Genomic DNA, 19891 nt, shown 5'->3' on the forward strand with positions numbered 1-19891 from the left:
GCTGCTCCATGGATGGGGATCCCCCTGAGTGGGGGCTGAGGGAGATCAGACTTCCCCAGGCTCTCTGCTTCCTATGAGGTGAGGCTCAGACAAGCCCATAGCCCTTCCCTCCACTTCCCCTCCAACTCCTCTTCACACTGAAAATGTCACTAGCAACTGTTGCTTCTCTGTTTCCAAGACTACCCAAGCAACACCTGCAGGGAAAGTGAACACCCTGAAGTGCTGACTGACAGGTTCTGTGGAGAAGGACAGGCAGTGAGGAGTGCCCCTCTATGGGCTGGGAGTGGACAGGGACCTTCAAACCCCTGGGCCCCACTTACAAAGGAACCAAGAGGGGCCTGACTTTCTTCCCAATTGCATAGTGCTATCTCTTTAGAAACACTCTGCCTCCTTTATCTAAATAACCCTGTAAGAATAAATACATTCAAGTAGATATAGATAGCTAGATAATAAATAACCCTGTGAGCTCAGAACAAGCCCCAGTTTCCATAAGAGGACACTTTGTTTTGTTTTTTCTTTCTTTTGTCGGTCGTGGTGCCTGAATTCTGGGCCTGGGCACTGTCCTTCAGCTCTTCAGCTGTAGACTAGCCCTCTACCACTTGAGCCTCAGTCCCACCCCAAGCTTTTTCTGCTTATGTGGTGCTGAGGAATCGAACCCAAGGCCTCATGCATGCAAGGCAAGCACTCTACCACTGAGCCACCTTCCCAGCCCCCATAAGAAGACACTTTGATCAAGGAAGATTTAGTAACTTCTCACTGGTCTTCCTTAGCTACAAAATTTAGGACCTTTCATAGAGGTACTTGAAATACAGGGCCCAGGAATGCTAAGATACACCAAAAAATGGGAAGAAGAAGGCACACCAGGACAACATGGCCTATTTCTTAATTCTGTCACTAGTGAGGACAGACTCCATGTCAGATGAGTCTGCTTCCCTGCCTGCCACCTGACTGCCTCCATCTCCAGTGGCAACTAAAGTTTCTCTCTCTCTCTCTCTCTCTCTCTCTCTCTCTCTCTCTCTCTCTCCCCCTCTCCATCTTTTGGGGAGATGGTGCTGGTCCTGGAACTTGAACTCAGGACCTGGGCTTTTTTGCTCAAGGCTAGCACTCTACTTTTAGAACCATTTTGGTAGTAAGTGTCTCACAGACTTTCCTGCCTGGGTGTTTTGAACTGTGATCCACAGATCTAATCTTCCTGAGTAGTTAGGATTACAAGTGTGAGCCAATGGCACGTGGCATCCTCTTCTCTCTTAGAAAGAGATTCCTTCTGCTAGTTGATCTCAAACAAATCAAGAAGCAAATGCTATGGAGACAAATGGGTAGCACCTCATAAACTGTAAACAAGCATTAAGATAAAATCTAAGCAGGAAACTTGAAACAGGTTCATGGTAACACTATTTATAAGGTCAACAAGTAGAAGTAAGCCAAATTCTAGTCCATGGGTGGATGGATAAATAAAATGTGGTACACACATACAATGGATTGTATTCAGAAATTAAAAGAAATAGAAAAACCAGGTGCCAATGATTAATACTTGTAATACTTAGCTACTCAGAAGGCTGAAATCTGAAGACAAATACATGAAAATCTTGGGTGAAAAAGCTGGAACTAAAGTAAAATGCCTTGAGTTCAAACTCTACTAGTGGCAAAAAGAAAAGAAGGAAGGAAGGAAGGGAGAGAGAAAAAGGAAGAAAGAGAAAGAAAGAGAGAGAGAAAAAAAGGAAGGAAGGAGGAAAGAAAAGAAAGAAGGAAGGAAAGAGAGAAAAGGAAAGGAAAGGAAAAGAAAAAATACAACAGTAATTCATACTATAATATAGATAAGCCATTAACATGGTATACTAAGTAAAAATATGTCAGACAAAAAAAGCCACATGTTGCATCATTGTATGTTTAGAAAACATCCAGAACAGCAAAGCCACAGAGATAGAAATACACTAAGGTTTGCCAAGGGATAAAGGGTACAGGGTTTCCCTCTGGGGATAGAAAAATTCATTGTTGTGGTTATGTAATATTATGAGTATATAAATCATGAAAACTCAACTTTATGTTATCTGTATTTTACAATAAAAACATCTTACTCTTCCAACTTTCTTTCTAATTAGTTTTCTTCCCTCCTTTGGTCCTTCTCTCTTCCAATCTATCAGCTCTTTCTCTAAGGAAGCAAGGGAGCAAGAAACAGGCCATGGGGCTAGGGAAAAAGAACAGGACCAGAGATGGCAGAATACAGTGGCAGGAGCTGGAGGTAGTTTCCTTTAGCTCACATGCTCAGAATCTAATGCCTGAGTGTTTGTTGGAATTATTAAATCCTGTCTGTTCCTCCAGGGGGAGCTATCCATGGACCAGAGCATCAGGATGGGTTTTCAGTCCTTTCCATCTACCCTTATTTGTTGAGTAAACAACTTGCTCAACTACACATGATAATCTATTCTCTAGGAATGTGACAAAACCTACCAAGCTTCTGCCTACTCTCCCAAATGGGTGTAAAGGTTATTCATGTTATAGCACGTTGTACCAACACATCATTTAAAAGATTTTCAGAATACTATGAAGCTACTCTAGTTTGTTTATCATCTACCCACAGATTGTCATTTGAGTTATGTTTACTTTGGGACCATTATGAATAATGTCACTATAAACACTAGTAGCCAAGTTTGTGTATTTGACCCAATTTCCTATATAATATTGAGAGATTTCTAGACCTCTTCAAAATTCTACCCTAGTAGGGTTCTCCAAGATCACAGTCAGATATCATTTCTACCCATCAGTAACAACTCAGACCAATGATCACATGTGTATAGCACACCAGAGCCTGGGTGAGGAGCTTCACACAATCACCAAATCTTTTATAACTAGCCTCCCTCACAGATGGCAGTTATTCCCATTTTAAAACAAGAAATAAAAACAAGGAGGGGCTGGGAAGGTGGCTCAGTGGTAGAGCACGTGCCTTGCATGCATTTGGCCCTGGGTTCGATTCCTCAGCACCACATAAGCAAAAAAGAAAAAAAAGCCGGAAGTGGCGCTGTGGCTCAAGTGGTAGAATGCTAGCCTTGAGCTGAAGAGCTGAGGGACAGCGCCCAGGCCCAGAGTTCAGGCCTCACGACCCGACCCAAAAAACAAACAAACAAACAAAAAACAAACAACCCCCCCCAAAAAAAAACAAGGAGTATTAGAGTCACAATCTTGAATAACTTGTCTAGTATGGTAAGCAAGTCAAATGGTAAAACAAACAAACTGCTTTAAGACGCAAGTTTCAGGGTAAGCGATAGCTCAATAGTATAGCACATGCTTCGCATATGTGAAGTCCCTAATACCCTCCCTCTCTCCCTAATCAACCAATCAGACCAAAATAAATTGCTTTTACTCTAGAGAACTTCTAAATGCTACTGAGGATGGAACTTGGGACTTGATATGTGCTAAGCATGCTTGCTAAGCCAGCAGTACTACTTGGGCTATGCCTCAGCCTTGTTCTAGAGAATTTTACTCAGTTCCCTGTTCTAGAGAATTTTACTCAGTCAAAACCAAGTTTCCATCAATCCATCTCATTCCCCCACTGCACTCCTCAGCTAACCATAATTAGCTCCATGCATTTTCCTGGAACACCTGACCTCCAGCTCCCACCCAAGGAGGATGACAGCTCAGGCCCAAACCTCCTGCCCATCTAACAGTCTCCAAGTGAGCATATGCCTTCTTGGAAGATGTGCAAAAATATCACCACCCTCACGCAGGCCGTCACGTTCCCTAGCTGTAGGCTGACTGCTGTGTCTGTTTGCTTAAAACACAACTGAAAAATTTTCTTCTAATGTAGCAATCCAGTCCACTTTTGCAAATAAAATAAGTAGGCTTAGCAAGGGAAGTCACCAGAGATTAAAAACCAATAACCCAGCTGAGTATGGGTATTCAACCCAGAATTCCATCACTTGGGAATGTAAGGCCAACCCGGGACCCTATCTCAAAAAAAGCAAAACACAAAACAAACAACAACAAAAAGCAAATCAGGCTGGGTGCTGATGGCTTATGCCTGTAATCCTCACCACTCAGGAGGCTGAGATCTGAGGATCATGGTTTGAAGCCAGCTCAGGTAGGAAAGTCTGTGGGACTCTTATCTCCAATTAACCATCAAAAAGCCACAAATGGAGGTATAGCTCCAGTGGCAGAATGCTGGCTTTGAGCAAAGATTTGAAGGGACAGGGCCCAGGCTTGGTAGTTCAAGCTCCAATATTGGCACATGTGTGTGTGTGCACACACACGCACGCACACACACACATACACACACCCCAATTTAAATAAAGCAAACCAAATGAAAACACACTGAAAAACTAATAACAAAAAAAAAATCTCTGAAACAAAGCCCCCCAAACCCAAATTCCCCAACGGCAGTATTTTTGGAAATGTGATCCATTTGGTATACCTCTAACAGTTACCTGGGATGTGGGTTAAAGTGCATATTCTTCTGTCCCAATTCTACTCCCCCTCCCAATCAAGCAAGGGTCTGGGGACCTGAATTTTCTGCCCACACCCCTGGGAGAGTCCCCTCACTGGCTGTGGTTGTACTGTACGAGTAGAAGCCACCTAGGGAAAAAAACATCACCTCGGAAATGGAAACCAGGAGGGAAAATAAAATTTTAATAAGCGCAATTTGTAAAAAGACAGCGTGAAGCCCCAGTTACTTTTGAAAGAGAAGGATCCTTTCCCCTAACCTCAAGCCCTTCAAGCAGACTATTTTAAGAAAGATTTGAGGTTGGATCTGCAGCATCCAGACAGTACCAACCCCTACACTCAAGTCCCCACAGCCTCCGCCACTTTTCAAGTTCAAGTTCAAGTTCATCCTCGGATGAACTCCATCTGCGGGACACTTTCTGGGAACACCTGTCTCTTACCTTCAGAAGCAGTGAGGAAATACAAGTATGCAGGTGTAAACCGAGTGGCCGGCAGACCCTTGATTTAGCAGCCAGATCAGAGAGTTTTAAGGTCCCTGTTCTGCGTCTTCTCACACCTCAAAACCAGCAGCAATAGGAGCTCTAAAGAAAGGCATATCCACAGGGCTCCGCACCCTCTCTCCCCCCACACCCAGATCTATATATAACACCTCTGAAGTTGTCAGCCTAACGAGCCACTTTCTGGCAGACCCGTTGCCATGACAATGACTGCTAATGAGCCCAGTGCTGTGATTGGCACTGCTTGAAGGCTCCTCCACAAAGAACTCACCAACATGTTCTCCCTTCCTCAACCACGTAGCCACCTGGACACCCATCAGTAGCCAGGGTATGGGCTGGATGTTCCCGGGAGATCTTGGTCCCTTGGAAATTTAGTTCATTACTATTTAGCTTTGGGTCATCACAATGGCCAGAGCAGCTTCTCCTGCCACTTCTGTGCCCAGCAGAGGTCAGTTTGCAATGGCAGCTACAAAGGAGCATCAGCAAGACCAAGATGGAAAGGAGAGTGGCCAATGACCTGCAGTTCCTGCCTTTTTGCCTGTTTGGGTGGACGATGCATACACAGAGCTGGGAACAGCTGCTCAAGGTCGCTCTACCTCCCACGGTGATGTAGTGACTTCTAAGTCTGTCTGCTAGAATGCTGGACATCTAGGGGAAAGTACTGTGTCTCTTCCCTCCCCCTGCTATAGCTCTGGAACCATCCTATGTACTCGGAGATTGGGATTCCCAGAAACTGGTTAGGGAAGAAGTAAGAAGCCCAGGCAGTGGCTCCATGTATTCTGAGGAATGTGGTCTTTGCAAGTAGTTTCCTAGGAGACAGGCTGGGTCCTTGGTGGTGTCTTCATAAGACAGGAGATTCAAAAATTGGCCAGGAGGTAGATGAAGGGAAAGTGGATGAAGACAATAAAGGGAGACTAGAAGAGAAGGGGGAGGAGCTGATTTCATCATATCAACACAAAAAGACTATGTGATTTCTAAGGGCCATTAGACCCTGGTGGCTCATGCCTGTAATACTAGCTACTCAGAAGACTGAGATCTGAGGGTCTTGGTTTGAAGCCAGCCCAGGCAGAAGAGTCTCTGAGACTCTTATCTCCACCTAACCACCAAAAAACCTGGAGTGAAGCCATGGCCCAAATGGTAGAACACTCTCATTGAGCCAAAAGGACAGTGCTCAGGCCCTGAGTTCAGGACCCATACTGGCATCATTGAAAAAAAAAACAAACAAAGATGTCAGGGGCACTGCCCTGTTATCCATAGTAAGCGGAAGGAATTAGAAATTTTAGTAGGACCTGGGCTGCAAAGAGATTTCACAAAACAGCTACACAAAGTGTGACATCCAGAACCACATGTGTGCTCAACTTAGCTCAGTGTGGATCTGACTGAATGCACCAGACAAGGAGTGAAGGGAGAGGCAGAGAGCTTCCACACCTAGAGAAAGTACATGGAAACTTCTAGTCCACTTTTTCAGGAGAAATGCTACAGGAAACTACTGAGCAAGCTTAAAAGAGACGGAAAGACAGAACATCAGTGATGTCAGGAAAGAACAAACCAATGAAAACCAAAAATGCAACTTGGTGGGAAGAGGAAAACAAAATTACATAAACAAGGAGTAGGAAATGGTAACCGTTATAGGGAAATTTGAAGGAGTTGTAGGAGTTATAACAGAAGGGAAATGCACACTAGTTGCAATAAAATGGAGAATTTGTATTGCAGAAAGAAAAGTGAATTAGTCATGAGTAAAACAAAGTGGAGAATTTCCTTCCCAGAATGCAAAGAATAAAAGGGAGTGAGGAGAGGGCAGAATAGCAAGCCAAGAAATAGATACTGGCAGGAACTTAGGCTCTAATCAAAAAGGAATTGTTGCTGGGTACTGATGGCTCATGCCTGTAATCCTAGCTACTCAGGAGGCTGAGATCTGAAGATCATGGTTCAAAGCCAGCCTTGGCAGCAAAATGATGAGACTCTTATCTCCAATTAAAAGCTGGAAGTGGAGCTATGGCTCAAATGATAAAGCACCAGCCCTGTGCACAAAAAGCTAAGGGACAATGCCTAGGCCCTGACTTCAAGCTCCAGTACCAAGCTCCAGAAGTATAAGAAAGATTTAGGAACAAGCCCTCTCCACCTGTGTAGCATGGTTAGTCCTACAATGTTCCAGACAAAGCAGCTTTTAAAAGAGCAAAACGGATAAAGCTCAACTTCTCTAGTCACTTATGTGGGAAGATGGAAAATGCAGAATAAAAACAAGGCTGGTCTCTGATGTCTGTGTGGCCACATCTCAAAAGTCACCTCATGGAGATGGACCCTCACATGGCGCAAAGCCGACCATAACAAGGAGGGTAACAGAAATCTGTTTACAGACAAGGGCTCAGAAATACCACTTGAGGATGATGTTTCTTAGTAAAAGTAAAAGTACACGTCCCCACGTACCTATAGGAAATTGCTTCCAGAGTCTCATGGGTACCCAAGTCCCTAGATGCTCCAGACCCTTTAACAAACTTTATAGAGATGTTGTTTATATTGGGTTTAGTAGCCCACATAATCTAGAGATGATTTGGCATAGGCGTCCAGCTTCTGTCTAGATCAAGCTTCCCAAGCTAAGACAACACAATATCTGGGAAGGGTCCTTGGAGAACACAGGCCCTGGTATTTTGAGACACCTCTACCATCTTTTATTGGCACTGTGGGCCATAGGTGTGGAGAGGGAATTCAAGCTCTGGAATCCTCTGAGGTGGATGGGCTGGGGCCAAAAGCCTTTGCAAGCTGAAGGAAAGCCCAGCAGGAAGTGGTGGAACTCACAGATCTCCCACCTGTTCGTCTGTAGAAGTCCTCACAGGATTCTCAGGGCCAAAGCTCAACACAGCCCTAAATCATGAATGTACAGGTCTCCCCCGGCCCATATTTGAGCATATTTAAGACTTCACTATGGGGTAGATGGATGGGGTGGCATAATTCATATTTCACTGGCTTCAGTCTGCCATTTACACAACTCAGACCCCTGAACCTACCACATCTAAGACTGTGCCTAAGTTGGGGTGCTGGGCCGGGTTGCCAACTGTGTTTCCCCTCTGTGTTTCCTCACTACATCAGCCACATCTCCCCACCACCCTACATGCCACGATGAAGTAGTGGGAGGAAACCCTACAAAGGCTGTCACTAGTATCCACTAGGGGGAGTTTTCTCCCAATACCCACAAATCTGCCAGCCAATGGACATTTCCAGACTGATCTAGTTCCTGGTAGGTTCCACGAAGGTCCCATTATGCTAAATATCTACTAGCAAGCCCCCAGTGCTTCTCTGAAGGTCAATCAAACCACTGGGTATGTTTTTCAGGACCCAGCAGTAAGAGGACACAGAACAATAGTCTCTATTTTCTAACCCTATAAAGGAATGGAGTGATCTGGTCAGCCAGGAATTTTGATGAACACAATTACAATGGAGTCCATGCATTAAGGAGGCAGGAAGTCAACCATCACGGGGAAATTTGCTAAGTTAGAAAACATGGGGGGGTCTCTAGGGAAGAGAGGGGAGGGGAGAATTAATGAAAAGATTTATAAATGATCCTGCGAACTATATGGATGTGTGTGGGGTGGCCTCCTCCTAGGTTAGAAGTCATTTCATATCCTTCAAGGGTCTAGTCTAGGAGAAGAAGAAAGCAAAAAGATATGTTCTCTATGATCTTTGCACACATTCCTTTACACATGAGCCCTCACTTCTCCAAGCCTACAGGAAAAGATGTTTACAGTCATTGCTCCTCAGATACCAAGACAGAAAGGCTAATTAATGCTGACTGTAGGCCAATTATTGGCCAATGCAAAAAATGTAGAAGACCCTGTGTAGTACTTCTGCCTAACTATGACAAAAATACCTGACAGAACAACTTAAGGGAGGAAAGATTTATTTTGGCTCATGGTTTCAAAAGTTCAGTCCATGGTCATTGGGCCTTATGTGCTTTGGGCAGAACATCATAGCAACAGATGTACACAGTAGAGGAACTCCTCACCTCATAGTGGACAAGAAGCAGAATGGAGCAGTTAACAAGAAGGTCACAGAAAGATACAACTCCCAAAGACATGTCCTGAGTGACCTAGTCTCTTCTCCTACCTTCCAATAATCTAGTCAGGTTTTGAATCCATCGATGAGTGAAAGCATTCCTGATATCATGGCCCTCAAGAAACCTTTCGTAGACACACCTGGAGGTATGCTTTCTTCATCTCCTAGGTGTCTCTCGGTCCAGTCAAGTTCATAGTCGAGATCAGTCATCACACCCTGGATACCACATACTTCTCCGATCTGAGATAGCTGGTCTTTTCTGCTGGTGGCTCTTCCCAGCATCATGACACAGCATGACAGGGATCAGAGAAACACCCTCTCCTCTGAATCATTTGAAAAAATTTCATTAATAACTAACTGGCACAATCAAATTCCTAACTGAATACCAAAGTCACTCGTGGAGCCTCGTATAGTGGTTCGAAGCTGATATCTGAAGCCCTTTGACTTGGGTTTTAGAGAGGGAACTCCTGAAAACAGAGGACTTCTCTCAAGAAGGAGGACTTTGACTCCATCTTGACTCTTGGGTTTTGAAACCCCAGAAGAATCCCATCATCCTGCTATTATCCACCTGGTCCTGGTGTTCTAACACAATTAAAAGGTGAGGCAGCTGGCTCCTGGTAGCCTAGGCCAGCATCTGCCTTTCCAAGCAAGAGAATCTGAGGGGTTCTTCTCACCAGCTGTATTAGTCTGTTATGAATTCCTCTAACAAAACACCTGAGGCTGGATACTCAAGTTCGTTTAGCTCACAGTTTTGGAGGTCAGAGAGCACAGCACCAGTATGACCGCATGGTGGAGAAGCAGGAAGGAGGTTGACATAATCCAGAAGGGACCAAGCATGTGGGATGTCTCTGCATTATAACAACCCTTCTTCATCCCAACTTACTCAGTGAGACCAGCCTTAAGCCTTTCTGACCCATGACCCAACTATAAGCTCTTACTTCTTAAAGGTTCCACCTTGCCACATGTCCATAGTTGAGGACCAAGTTTCTAGCATATGAATCTTGGAGGGACACACTCAAACCATATCTACACTATAGCTCCAACCATTGGCTCACAGAGTCATTTTCTTCAACTACCTGCTTGCTGGTGTGGGGGGGGGGGGAAGCAGGGGGTGCTGAGGAATGTGGGTTCATGGCTCCTACCTGTTCCCTGGCTGTGAGAGAATAGCATGGGCCATCCTGATAGCTTCCCCCCAATTTCAGATGATAAAAACATTAGCAAAAATGACACTGGCTCGAACACAAAGAGGTGCTGTGTTCCCTTTCTATGGTCAGTCTGGGCCTCTGTTTCCTCATTGGTATGAGAAGGGAACTGGGGGCAAGGGGGAGGTTCTAGGACCCAAGGGACATCTTTTGTAGTGGAGCCTGACACCCCCACCAGGGATATTTCAAAGCATTTAGATGTCCAGCTCAGCTTGCAAAAGCAGCCGCCACATAAACAAAAGAGGCAACAGAGACACCTTGGCAAGGAATACAAATGTCCATAAAACATTATTATTCCTTACTGCATATTTCCGCCAAATTCTTTATGGGCTCTAAAGAGGAAGAGGTCTCCAATCTGTTGGTCTAGATAGCTTTTCTTTTCCTTAGCCAAATCCAGCTTGAACTTGGTAGAAGAAAAGCCCAATCTATGGTCTGGGCATGTGGCTCAGTGTAGAGCTCTTACCTAATGCACTCAAGGCCTTGGATTTGATGTCTAGCAAGAAAAACAATGAATAAAAGCTTACAAAGGAGCCAGGTTCTGGTGTCTCATGCCTGTCATCCTAGCTCTTCAGTAGGCCGAGATCTGAGGACTGTTGTTCAAAACTATCCTTGGCAGAAAAATCCATGAGACTCTTATCTCCAGTTAACTGGCAAAAATCCAGAAGTGGAGGTATGGTTCAAGTGGTAGGGTGCCAGCCTTAATCAAAAAAGCTAAGGGGGCTGGGAAGGTGCCTCAGTGGTAGAGCGCTTACCTTGCATGCATGAGGCCCTGGGTTCAATTCCTCAGCACCACATAAGCAGGAAAAAAAAAGCCGAAAGTGGCACTGTGGCTCAAGTGGTAGAGTGCTAGCCTTGAGCTGAAGAGCTGAGGGACAGCGCCCAGGCCCAGAGTTCAGGCCCACAACCGGACCAAAAAAAAAAAAAAAAAACTAAGGGAAAGAACCCAGACCCTAAATTCAAGGCATAGTACCAACACACACATATCACCACCACCACCACCATCACCACCACCACCACCACCAACAACAACAACATAGTAAGTTTCAAAATGGTATCAAAGGCATCAATAAGGTGGTAGAAGCAAAAATCAGCCATCAGCCATATGCCCAGACCAGGATGTAAGACTGCGGCCATGATCCTACATCTGTACAGCTCTGGAATTCTCCTTTCCTCCCCTCACAGGTCATTGTATCAGCCAGCTAAATATTGAAAAGTCCCACTTTGTTCAAACAAGGATTTGGGTTTGAGTTTAGCACTTCTTCTAACCTTGAAGGTTAATCATGTCAAAATTACCCCTAGAATCTCTATGCAAGCTTGGATGGACAGCATTGGTGATTATTTATCCTGGCCAAGAAGATACTTTCAAAGGGTATCTTTGAGCATCATTTCCAGGGAGATCTTGGTTGGGTTGAGACCCATCTAGAAGATTCTTGGTCAGGCATGATAGCCTGAGAAAAAGGTGGCATGGCATAGGAAGGGACTACATATCAGAAAAAATATTCATGGGGGTTGAAGGCTGTAGTGGTTCCCTGCAGAGGCCCTGGGGACAAAGCAGGCTTCCTCAGGGAGAGGGGGTGGCAGGTGGCAGCTCAGTAGCGGGAGAGGTGAGTGCCTTTGCTCACCATGTGTGGCTGCCATCCAGCTGGCCCAGCTCTGTGGTCACTCTTTGAGAGCTGCTGAGGCCTGCGGGCACCAAATAAAAGCAGAAGTAGCTAGTCTCACCCTGCAGACTCGCTTCAGTTACTCTGTAGTGCCAGCTGCCTGTGGACCCAGTGACTCCAATCAAAGACTTCTGCCTCCCCTAATTGGTTCTGAACCATGAGCCCAGAGGGAGATGAAACCCAATGGGGGTGGCAGCAGCTTCTGAGAGGAGCAGGAGTCATCCATCAAGCTCCTGCTACTGAATCCTTGAGGCACACGAAGGGGTGGCAGCCAAGGACCACAGAGCGGAGGCTGGGACTTAGCATCTCATGATGTCAGCTTGCAAAGAGCAGAGGGTATAAGCCAGGACCCAAGGTCCAGGCCCAGAGTTGCCGTGATCTGGCTGTGAGATCTTAAGCAACCGGCTTCATCTCTGCAGAAGGCCTCAATTTCCTCATCTCTTAAAAGTGGAACTTAACAGTCTACATTGCCTTATTGTTAATACATGTAAACGATTCTAAGTGTTAGTGTGTCTGTCCTAAGAAAATACCATTTGTGGAGAAGGGTAGTACTGGGGTCTGAACTCAGGCCCTTAAGATTAGCTTAGCTTTCTTCCTCAGGGCTGCTCCTCAAACATTGAGCCACTCCACCAGCCTCGCTTTTTTTTTCCTGATAACCTGGAGGCACAGGATCTTCTATGCTTGCTGGCCTCGAACCTCAGTCCTCTGGATTTCAGCCTCTTGAGTGCTAGGATTATAGGCAGTCAGCTAAGGATGTACTGGTTTTGTTGTTGTTTGGTTGGTTTTGTTTTTGTTTTTGCAGGAGGATGAAAGTCCAATTCAATGCATACATGATTTCGAAGTAACACTTCCCAAGTCCCAAACACCTGGGATTCCACCTCTCCTCCCATGGGGCCTTTCCACCCCTTCCACTTGAGGTCTAAGTTCTAGTTGCTTTCGCCCTGGATTTCTACTCTGGTACCCTGGGCTTCTGTTTCTGTGTCCATCCTCTATGGCACTCTGAAGTCACAGTTCACCTGCCCGCACCACAGGTAGATTCCAGTGGAATTGTTCTGTGTCTGCCTACTTTGAAGTTAGCACACCTGGCTCACTCTTCCCAGTGTACCCAAACACGCACTCTACATCAGCTTAGGCACATCCCACCAATGGCCCCTGCGTTCCAATGCCCCATTGCTGCCAACATGCTGGCTTGGGCTCGTGTGTTCATCTTCTTTGCTCATTTCTCATTCATCTTCTTTGCTCATTTCTCATTGCCCAGAACCATCTCCCCAACCCCCACCCACCCATGGTTCACCAAGCCAGACCCACCAGCATTGCCTGTACTCTACAGTCAGAGTCTGGGTAGCTGAAAATTGATGGGCCACTCTGTGCTCCCTACAGCATAATTCCCCAAGGATGGATCCCTACCCTTTAGCACGGGTGTGCTCTGCCAGCCTACAAGTAAAATAGAGTCCCAGATCCGTCCTACCACCAGATCTGCGTCTCACGGGGCCCCTGGAGCTTCAAATACAAGTGGACTTTTGAGCAGGGGAAGGTAGCTTCTAAAGGCACACAGATTGGCCATACCAGGCTTACTGCCTCTAAATTTCATCCTTTCCTGGCACCCCCCCCCCCCCCCCCCCGCCACCATCAAGTTGGAAAGCATCAGCGGAGATGGGACCCATAGTACCCTGAGTGAGTGGATCACTAACTGCCTTTTGTGGAACGGAGGCCACCAATAACTTCCCTTTGGCTTCCTAAAGAGTTTTATAGCTGCCCTCCCCACCACCCCGCTGGCCGCCGTGTGTCCCAGGTAGAAATGAAGCATTGGGAAGAAGCTAGAAGCCACGTTTCATTTCAGGGGGAAAGGGTTAAGTAAAGGAGTATTAAGAGTATTAGTCCAGCAAGGCCCAATGGCTCACTCAGGAAGCTGAGATCTTAGGATCCTGGTTCAAAGCCAGCCTGGGCAGGAAAGTAAGACTCTTATCTCCAATGAACTAGCAAAGAGAAAAGTGAAGTGTATGGCTCAAGTACTAAAGCACCAGCCTCGATTGAAACAACTAAGGTACAACACCTAGGCCTTGTGTTCAAGCCTCAGTAACATGCATGTACACATGTACCTGCACATGCATATAAGCATCCCTATACACACACTCAGTTTCTTCAGCATATGCCCTTGAATACCAACCCCAGGGAGCCCTTCCCTCCACAAACACCTCTTCTCAACTCTAACCCATCCCCTCCTGATACTTCACATAACAGACCAAGACTTTTCTCCCTACTCATGCTTGGGTGTATGAAAGGTAACCCCAAACACACAGGGTCCCTAGATCCTTGAGGCTAACTAAATAGAACTTTAAGCAGAACACAAATATCAGAGGATTTTTCAGGACAACCTCCTTAAACTCTGGAAGGCATTTTAGCAACATGCAGAGACACACTGAGCACCTGATTGCAGAATCGACTCTTACCATCAGCGATCAGCTAGTCCTCCCTGGGAGCTGCTGCCCTGGACAGACTCGGGGCTGATCTGAAACCACAGGTTCAGGGCTGAGATCCTAGCAGCTTCCTCGTGAGAGTATGCTCTGCTCAGCTCTGTTGGAAGTGAGGCTGAGGCAAGCAGCCAGACCAGGGCCAGCACTCCGGACACCCCTGGAGGATGTTCTGTGGCTTTCCTTGTTGTGGTTCTTTCATAAAGAACCCACTACATTGCATAGTTCCTTCCAAATCTGCTCCAGTGCCTATTGGGAAATCAACAACTCATTCTGAACTTTCCAGATGCAAAGTTTCTGGAGGACTTCATTCCTCGCCCCCCCCCCCATCCCATTCCCTCATTTTCTTCCCTTTCTCAGCTTAAAAAAATTGGTTAAGGTCATAGCATACAATAGCCAAGCCTGTATCACTGACCAGATGCTTCCCACCCGGCCAGGCCTGTGTACAAGAGTGGCTTTGTCCACTGAATTTTAAGAACGATTTCCTGGGCCTATGTAAGCCCTGCTTGAAGAAAGTTTCAGCCAACTTTTTTTCCAATTCTAAGACACAGCTCTGGCGTCAGCCTGGGTCCCAGCTGTGTGAACCCAAGGCCAGATGAAAATGGACATAAAAATAAAAGATGGAGAATGTTCCTTCAAAGAAACATTGTGTGAAACACATCCAAGCCTGGCCATCTGGTACCCCACAGAAGAATGAGATGTAGTAGCTCTCTGGCCTTGACCTCCAGTCTACTCTCACCATTCTCAAACCTTGAATGGGCAGTGGGCAAAAGAGGGGTAAGTAACATTGTGTATCTCAGAGTTGCTTGTTCCATGTTAGTTACAAGTGAAAACAGGATCGGTCTCCAAGAGCGGGACTCCACCCACCAGTATAGGCAGAGAGGTAGATCCTTGGTGAATTGATCTTTCTGTTTAGAAAGCAGCTGGAACAGCTAGAGACATCGCTCGAAGTTATACATACTTCCACTTTTGCTGTCTGAGATTTTAGAAACTGATTCTTTACATAAAATTATTATATTCTTTCATGGTACTGGAGCTTGAACTCAGGACCTCAAGCTTACTAGCTTGGTGCTTGACCACTTGAGCCATACCTCTAAGCTTTGGGGGGGGGGAGGTTGCTAGTCAATTTTAGAATAGGTTATCACTTCCACCCAGACATGTGCCTGAGCCTATTTTAGTCTTTCCATCATTGCTGGGATTACACATGCGGGCTACCATGTCTAGTTTCCCTCTGCAGAGATGGATTCTCAGACACTTCTGTCTAAACTTGCCTGAAACTGCCCAACTTTACTCCCAACCCCTGCCTCCCATAAAGCCAGGATGTATACCACTGCCTCCAGCCGTGAGACCTCTCAACTTTTCTAAGTTGTCCTCTAGCTTTGATCCTATTGATCCCAAGTAGCTAGAATTATAGGTGTGAGCCACTAGTGTCTGCCTAGGAACTAGGCATTCTTTATGTAGAACTAGATAGAGGCTGGGTGGGGGATCCACACACCTCTAAGGCCAGATGAGGCTGAGAAATGCAATATAGGACCAAGGTGTTCTCTGTTCTTGGGAGCAGGACCCCACCAAAAGAAGGTAACAGCCAAAACACATTGCCTGGCAGGGCAAAACATTGTGGAATTAAGATGACCCGGGCAACTGTCATAATCTGAGACTTTCTAGTTTTATCATCACAAAAAGGTGACAGTTTTACGGTTGTTTGGTGCTAACCCCTCTCAGGACACAAGGACCTTTCTGAGCCCCAATAAACCAGGAAGCCAATGTATTCTGGCCTGTACTAACCAAAGCATACTATTTAGAGAAATACTGTATTCATTAGATAGGGTACCTCAATGTTAATCTCTCATGGTGTGATAGACTCACAAATATACCATAATGGACTTTCTGATTCATCCTAGCATCTCAATCCAGGAGTCATATAAGTTTTGCTTTATTAATAATTCTGGGCTGGCTGTGAAAATACACTAATGATCTCTGCAAACAGGTAAGTTTCTACAGGCTGCCTATCCCCATAAGAGTCATTAGGGAACTGGTGAACACAGAAATCTGAAACTCATTTCCAGGGATCAGAATTTTCCTGAGGTTAATGGAGCCAGATAAAGTCAATCCATTTGTGATTATTCTTTGTTTCCACGGAGTGGAAAACCACCCACCAAATAGGCCACATTTACTTCAGGCCCTTGTCCTCCTGTAGGCTGAATCGTATTATCTTATGATGATAATTAATAAGAAAGAACATCTGGATATGATGGTGACTCATTCTAAGTGCTTTATAGTCATGAAGAGAGGATTAGTCACCATCCCAGCCCAGGCAGTCTCAGGGTACAGGGTCTCAAGCACCCCCAACCCCTAGGTGGCCCTTTGACTCTATGAACAACCAACCCACAGTTACTAACTTCCTGTATTCTGAGGAAGTTGTAGGCAAGTATTACAATAAGCTCTGACTTCTGAAATTTGGAAGACAAGTCATAAACAACCGAATAAAGAGAGCAATCAGGGTTGAGTGTAACAGTGCCAAAGGAGAGAAGTCAGGAGACAGAAGGGTTTTTCAGAATCCAGAGGTGGGTGGGGTTGCTGGTGTCTGGGAAGATGGAGGGAAGTGGCTGCCCAGAAGACAAAGAATCTTCCTCACAGCAGGAATATGAAGGAAGGGCTTGACCAGAATGCCAGGGACAAGATACAAGAGGCATATGCAGCTTGGAAGCTGACTGATGAGATGAAGGGCAGGAGGAGAGAGGTTGTTTCCAGAGGGAATGAGAGATGCTAGAACCAGGATCCCAGAGATCTATCAATGGTGGGACCCAGTTTGGAGCCTATGTGTGGAGTTTCCTGGCTTTGGATCCAAGTTCAAAGTATTCAGTGGTCCATAGAGATCAGTCTGGTCCTGTGGCTCATGGAACAAGTGGCATTTTCAGAGGAGGTAGTAAAATCTCCAGATTGCTTCAAAGTCCATAAGGAAATTGGGGAGAAAGTTCAACTTGAGTTTTGGAAAATCAATTCTCTCCTGGTGCTTCTTGAGTTTATCATTTCCTCTCCTGTGTGGTTGTGTGTGTGTGTGTGGTTGTGTGTGTGTGTGTGTGTGTGTGTATGTGTTTTCCAATAATGGGGCTTGAACCCAGGGCCTGGACACTGTCCCTTAGCCTTTTCATTTAAGTGCTGGTGCCCAGCACTTAAGGGCCACATGGGAAATACTTCATACAAGTTCTAGAAATTGGTCACAGAAGCCAAATGAGAAACAAATTACTTCAAAAAATAAGTAGTTAATGTCCACAAAAGCATGAACTGGTGTGGAGGGTGTCACTGTTTATCTTGGAAAGAGAAACCCTAGTCTTTGTGGGACTAGAGATGGACATACAAATGGATCACAGGTATATGAGGAAATAGTGCATATGTGGATACAAAGGAAGATATTAAGCTGCCATGATAAAAGAAGGCAAGAAAGTGAACAGGGCAGTCAGAATGGTTGGCTGCAGAACTAGGGCCATACTGGGTGGACAGCTCCTTGTAGTGGAAGTTCTTGTATCAACGTTGGCAGAGTCCACGGACTCCTCCCTTCCAAAGTTTCTATGTGGCCATGCCAGAAAATATTTCTAATAAAAGATGAACATATCATAAATGGTACTGATTTTAAAAGGCCTCCTACGCTGAGCACCAGTGGCTCACATCTGTAATTCTAGCTGCTCAGGAGCATCTGGAGGATCAAGATTACAAACTAACTCAGGTAGAAAAGTCTGTAAGACTCAATCTCCAGTTAATGGAGGTGTGGTTCAAGTGGAAGAGTACCAGTCGTATGCAAGTAAACGCAGTAAGAGCATGAGACCCTGAGTTCAAGCCCTGGTACCAGCACAGACATATACCTCCTTGAAGCCCCAATTCAAGGGATTTCCTAGTACAGTGCTTCCCAAACTTCCCAGCTGTGTTGAGGATTTAACCCAGGGCCTTGAACATGCTAATCAAGCACTCTACTACTGAGTTATGGATGTGTTCCTACCTCATTCATGAGTATTTTTTTTTTAAACTGACTTATAACCGATTTAAATTTAGCCTGGCCTTAAGTAATAATATCTATGAAATCTGGATGTGATTTGGTTGTTTCGATTTTTTTCTCCTGTTACACGCTAAAATAAATGTAACTTTAAAACTGTCTCCTCAACGTGATCTAAAATTATCTTGCAGATCCTTCCGTGCAAACTTGAGCACACTTTGAGAAACACTATCTCAGGCTGGGCATAAAAACACGATGGAACACCCACAAAATGTGTTTGAGGGTTCTTTATATAATCCCTGAAAACCCAAACTTGAATTATCTCCTGACCACATCACCATGGTGGCGGGAATATGGTCCCTGGCATGTGCGTCTGGATCACCACAGGGCAGTTAACGAGACAGTGAAGAGAAGCACAAAGATTCCCATGGGGTTGAGCGTGGGGCAGGCATCAAGGGGGGCTGCCTCTGTCAACTTGCTATGAACTTGCTGCTTGGCTACCCACAAGAAGAAAAGGACAGTCTTGGGACATACAACCTGAGTGGAGCTAATAGAGAGGACCTTATAGAACAGAGACCAGCTAAAGAAGCATAGTGCCTTTACCATTCCTTGCTTCTAATCTTTGGGGGCAGGATTTACATTGACCTTGTCCCTGAGCAGTCAATCTTCTTTATTTTTATTTTATTTTATTTTATTTTATTTTTGGTACTGGGGTTTGAATTCAAGGCCTAGGTACTGTCCCTAAGTTTTATCACCCAAGGCTGGAACTCTACCACTTAACCCACACCTATACTTGCAATTTTGGGTGGCTAATTGGAGTTAAGAGTCTCTTAGAATTTCTTGCTTGGGCTGGCTACAAACTTTGATTGTCAGATCTCAACCTCCTGAGTAGCAAGGATTACAGGTATGCACTATCAGTGTCCAGTTCAGTCAGTTCTCTCTGCACAGATGTGATATGGGGGATGTTCTTCCTTCCCCATGGTCTACTTAGGATCAATGATTCTCAGGAAACATGGTAGGGGGGAAGGATGGATAGGTAAGAGACTTGGAAGAGTTGTTTACCATTCTGAAAGGTACAGGATCCACAGGCCAAACCTGGACAACAGTAGAAATTGTGATTTCCCATGCACTCCATAGCTTTGGAATGTCAGAGAAGCAGGTCATTAAAAACTGGCAGTACAGCTGGGCACCGGTGGCTCACACCTGTAATCCTAGCTACGGAGGAGACTGAGATCTGAGGATGGCAGTTTAAAGCCAGCCCAGGCAGGAGAGTCAGTGAGACTCTTATCTCCAATAAACCACCAGAAAACTGGAAGTGGCGCTGTGGCTCCAGTGGTAGAGAGCTAGCCTTGAGCTGAAGAGCTGAGGGACAGCACCCACGCCTAGAGTTCAAGCTTCACAACCAAAAAAAAGAAAAAAAAATGGCAGCGCAAAGGGGTGGCCAATTTGAAACTAGGACCTGGATACAGATTCATGCATCATCAAACTTAACATGCTCTGCTAAGGGCAGTCAACCTTCTCCCATGTGATTGGTATCAAGAGAGCAGGAGTCCATAGGTTCCATCCGTTGGCACATGCCCCATCCACT

The 19891-nt window shown here is 45.5% G+C and overlaps 1 protein-coding gene across 2 annotated transcripts in view; it reads right to left on the bottom strand.

Moving 5' to 3' along the window:
• The window catches only part of Gas7 (growth arrest specific 7), a 207691-nt gene that overhangs the window by 82974 nt on the left and 104826 nt on the right, over positions 1-19891 (bottom strand). The window contains exon 1 of one of the 2 annotated variants that reach the window (XM_042693716.1): positions 14295-14382. The exons of the other annotated variant lie outside the window; for it this stretch is intronic. Within the exon in view, the coding sequence (XP_042549650.1) occupies positions 14295-14297 (3 nt within the window). The 5' untranslated portion in view covers positions 14298-14382. Of the gene's footprint in view, positions 1-14294; positions 14383-19891 lie in introns of those variants that run through there. 2 annotated transcript variants of the gene reach the window in all.

Source organism: Dipodomys spectabilis, unplaced genomic scaffold (assembly GCF_019054845.1).
Source record: "Dipodomys spectabilis isolate Male_0828 unplaced genomic scaffold, ASM1905484v1 ptg000004l, whole genome shotgun sequence".
NCBI classification, from domain to species: Eukaryota; Metazoa; Chordata; class Mammalia; order Rodentia; family Heteromyidae; genus Dipodomys; species Dipodomys spectabilis.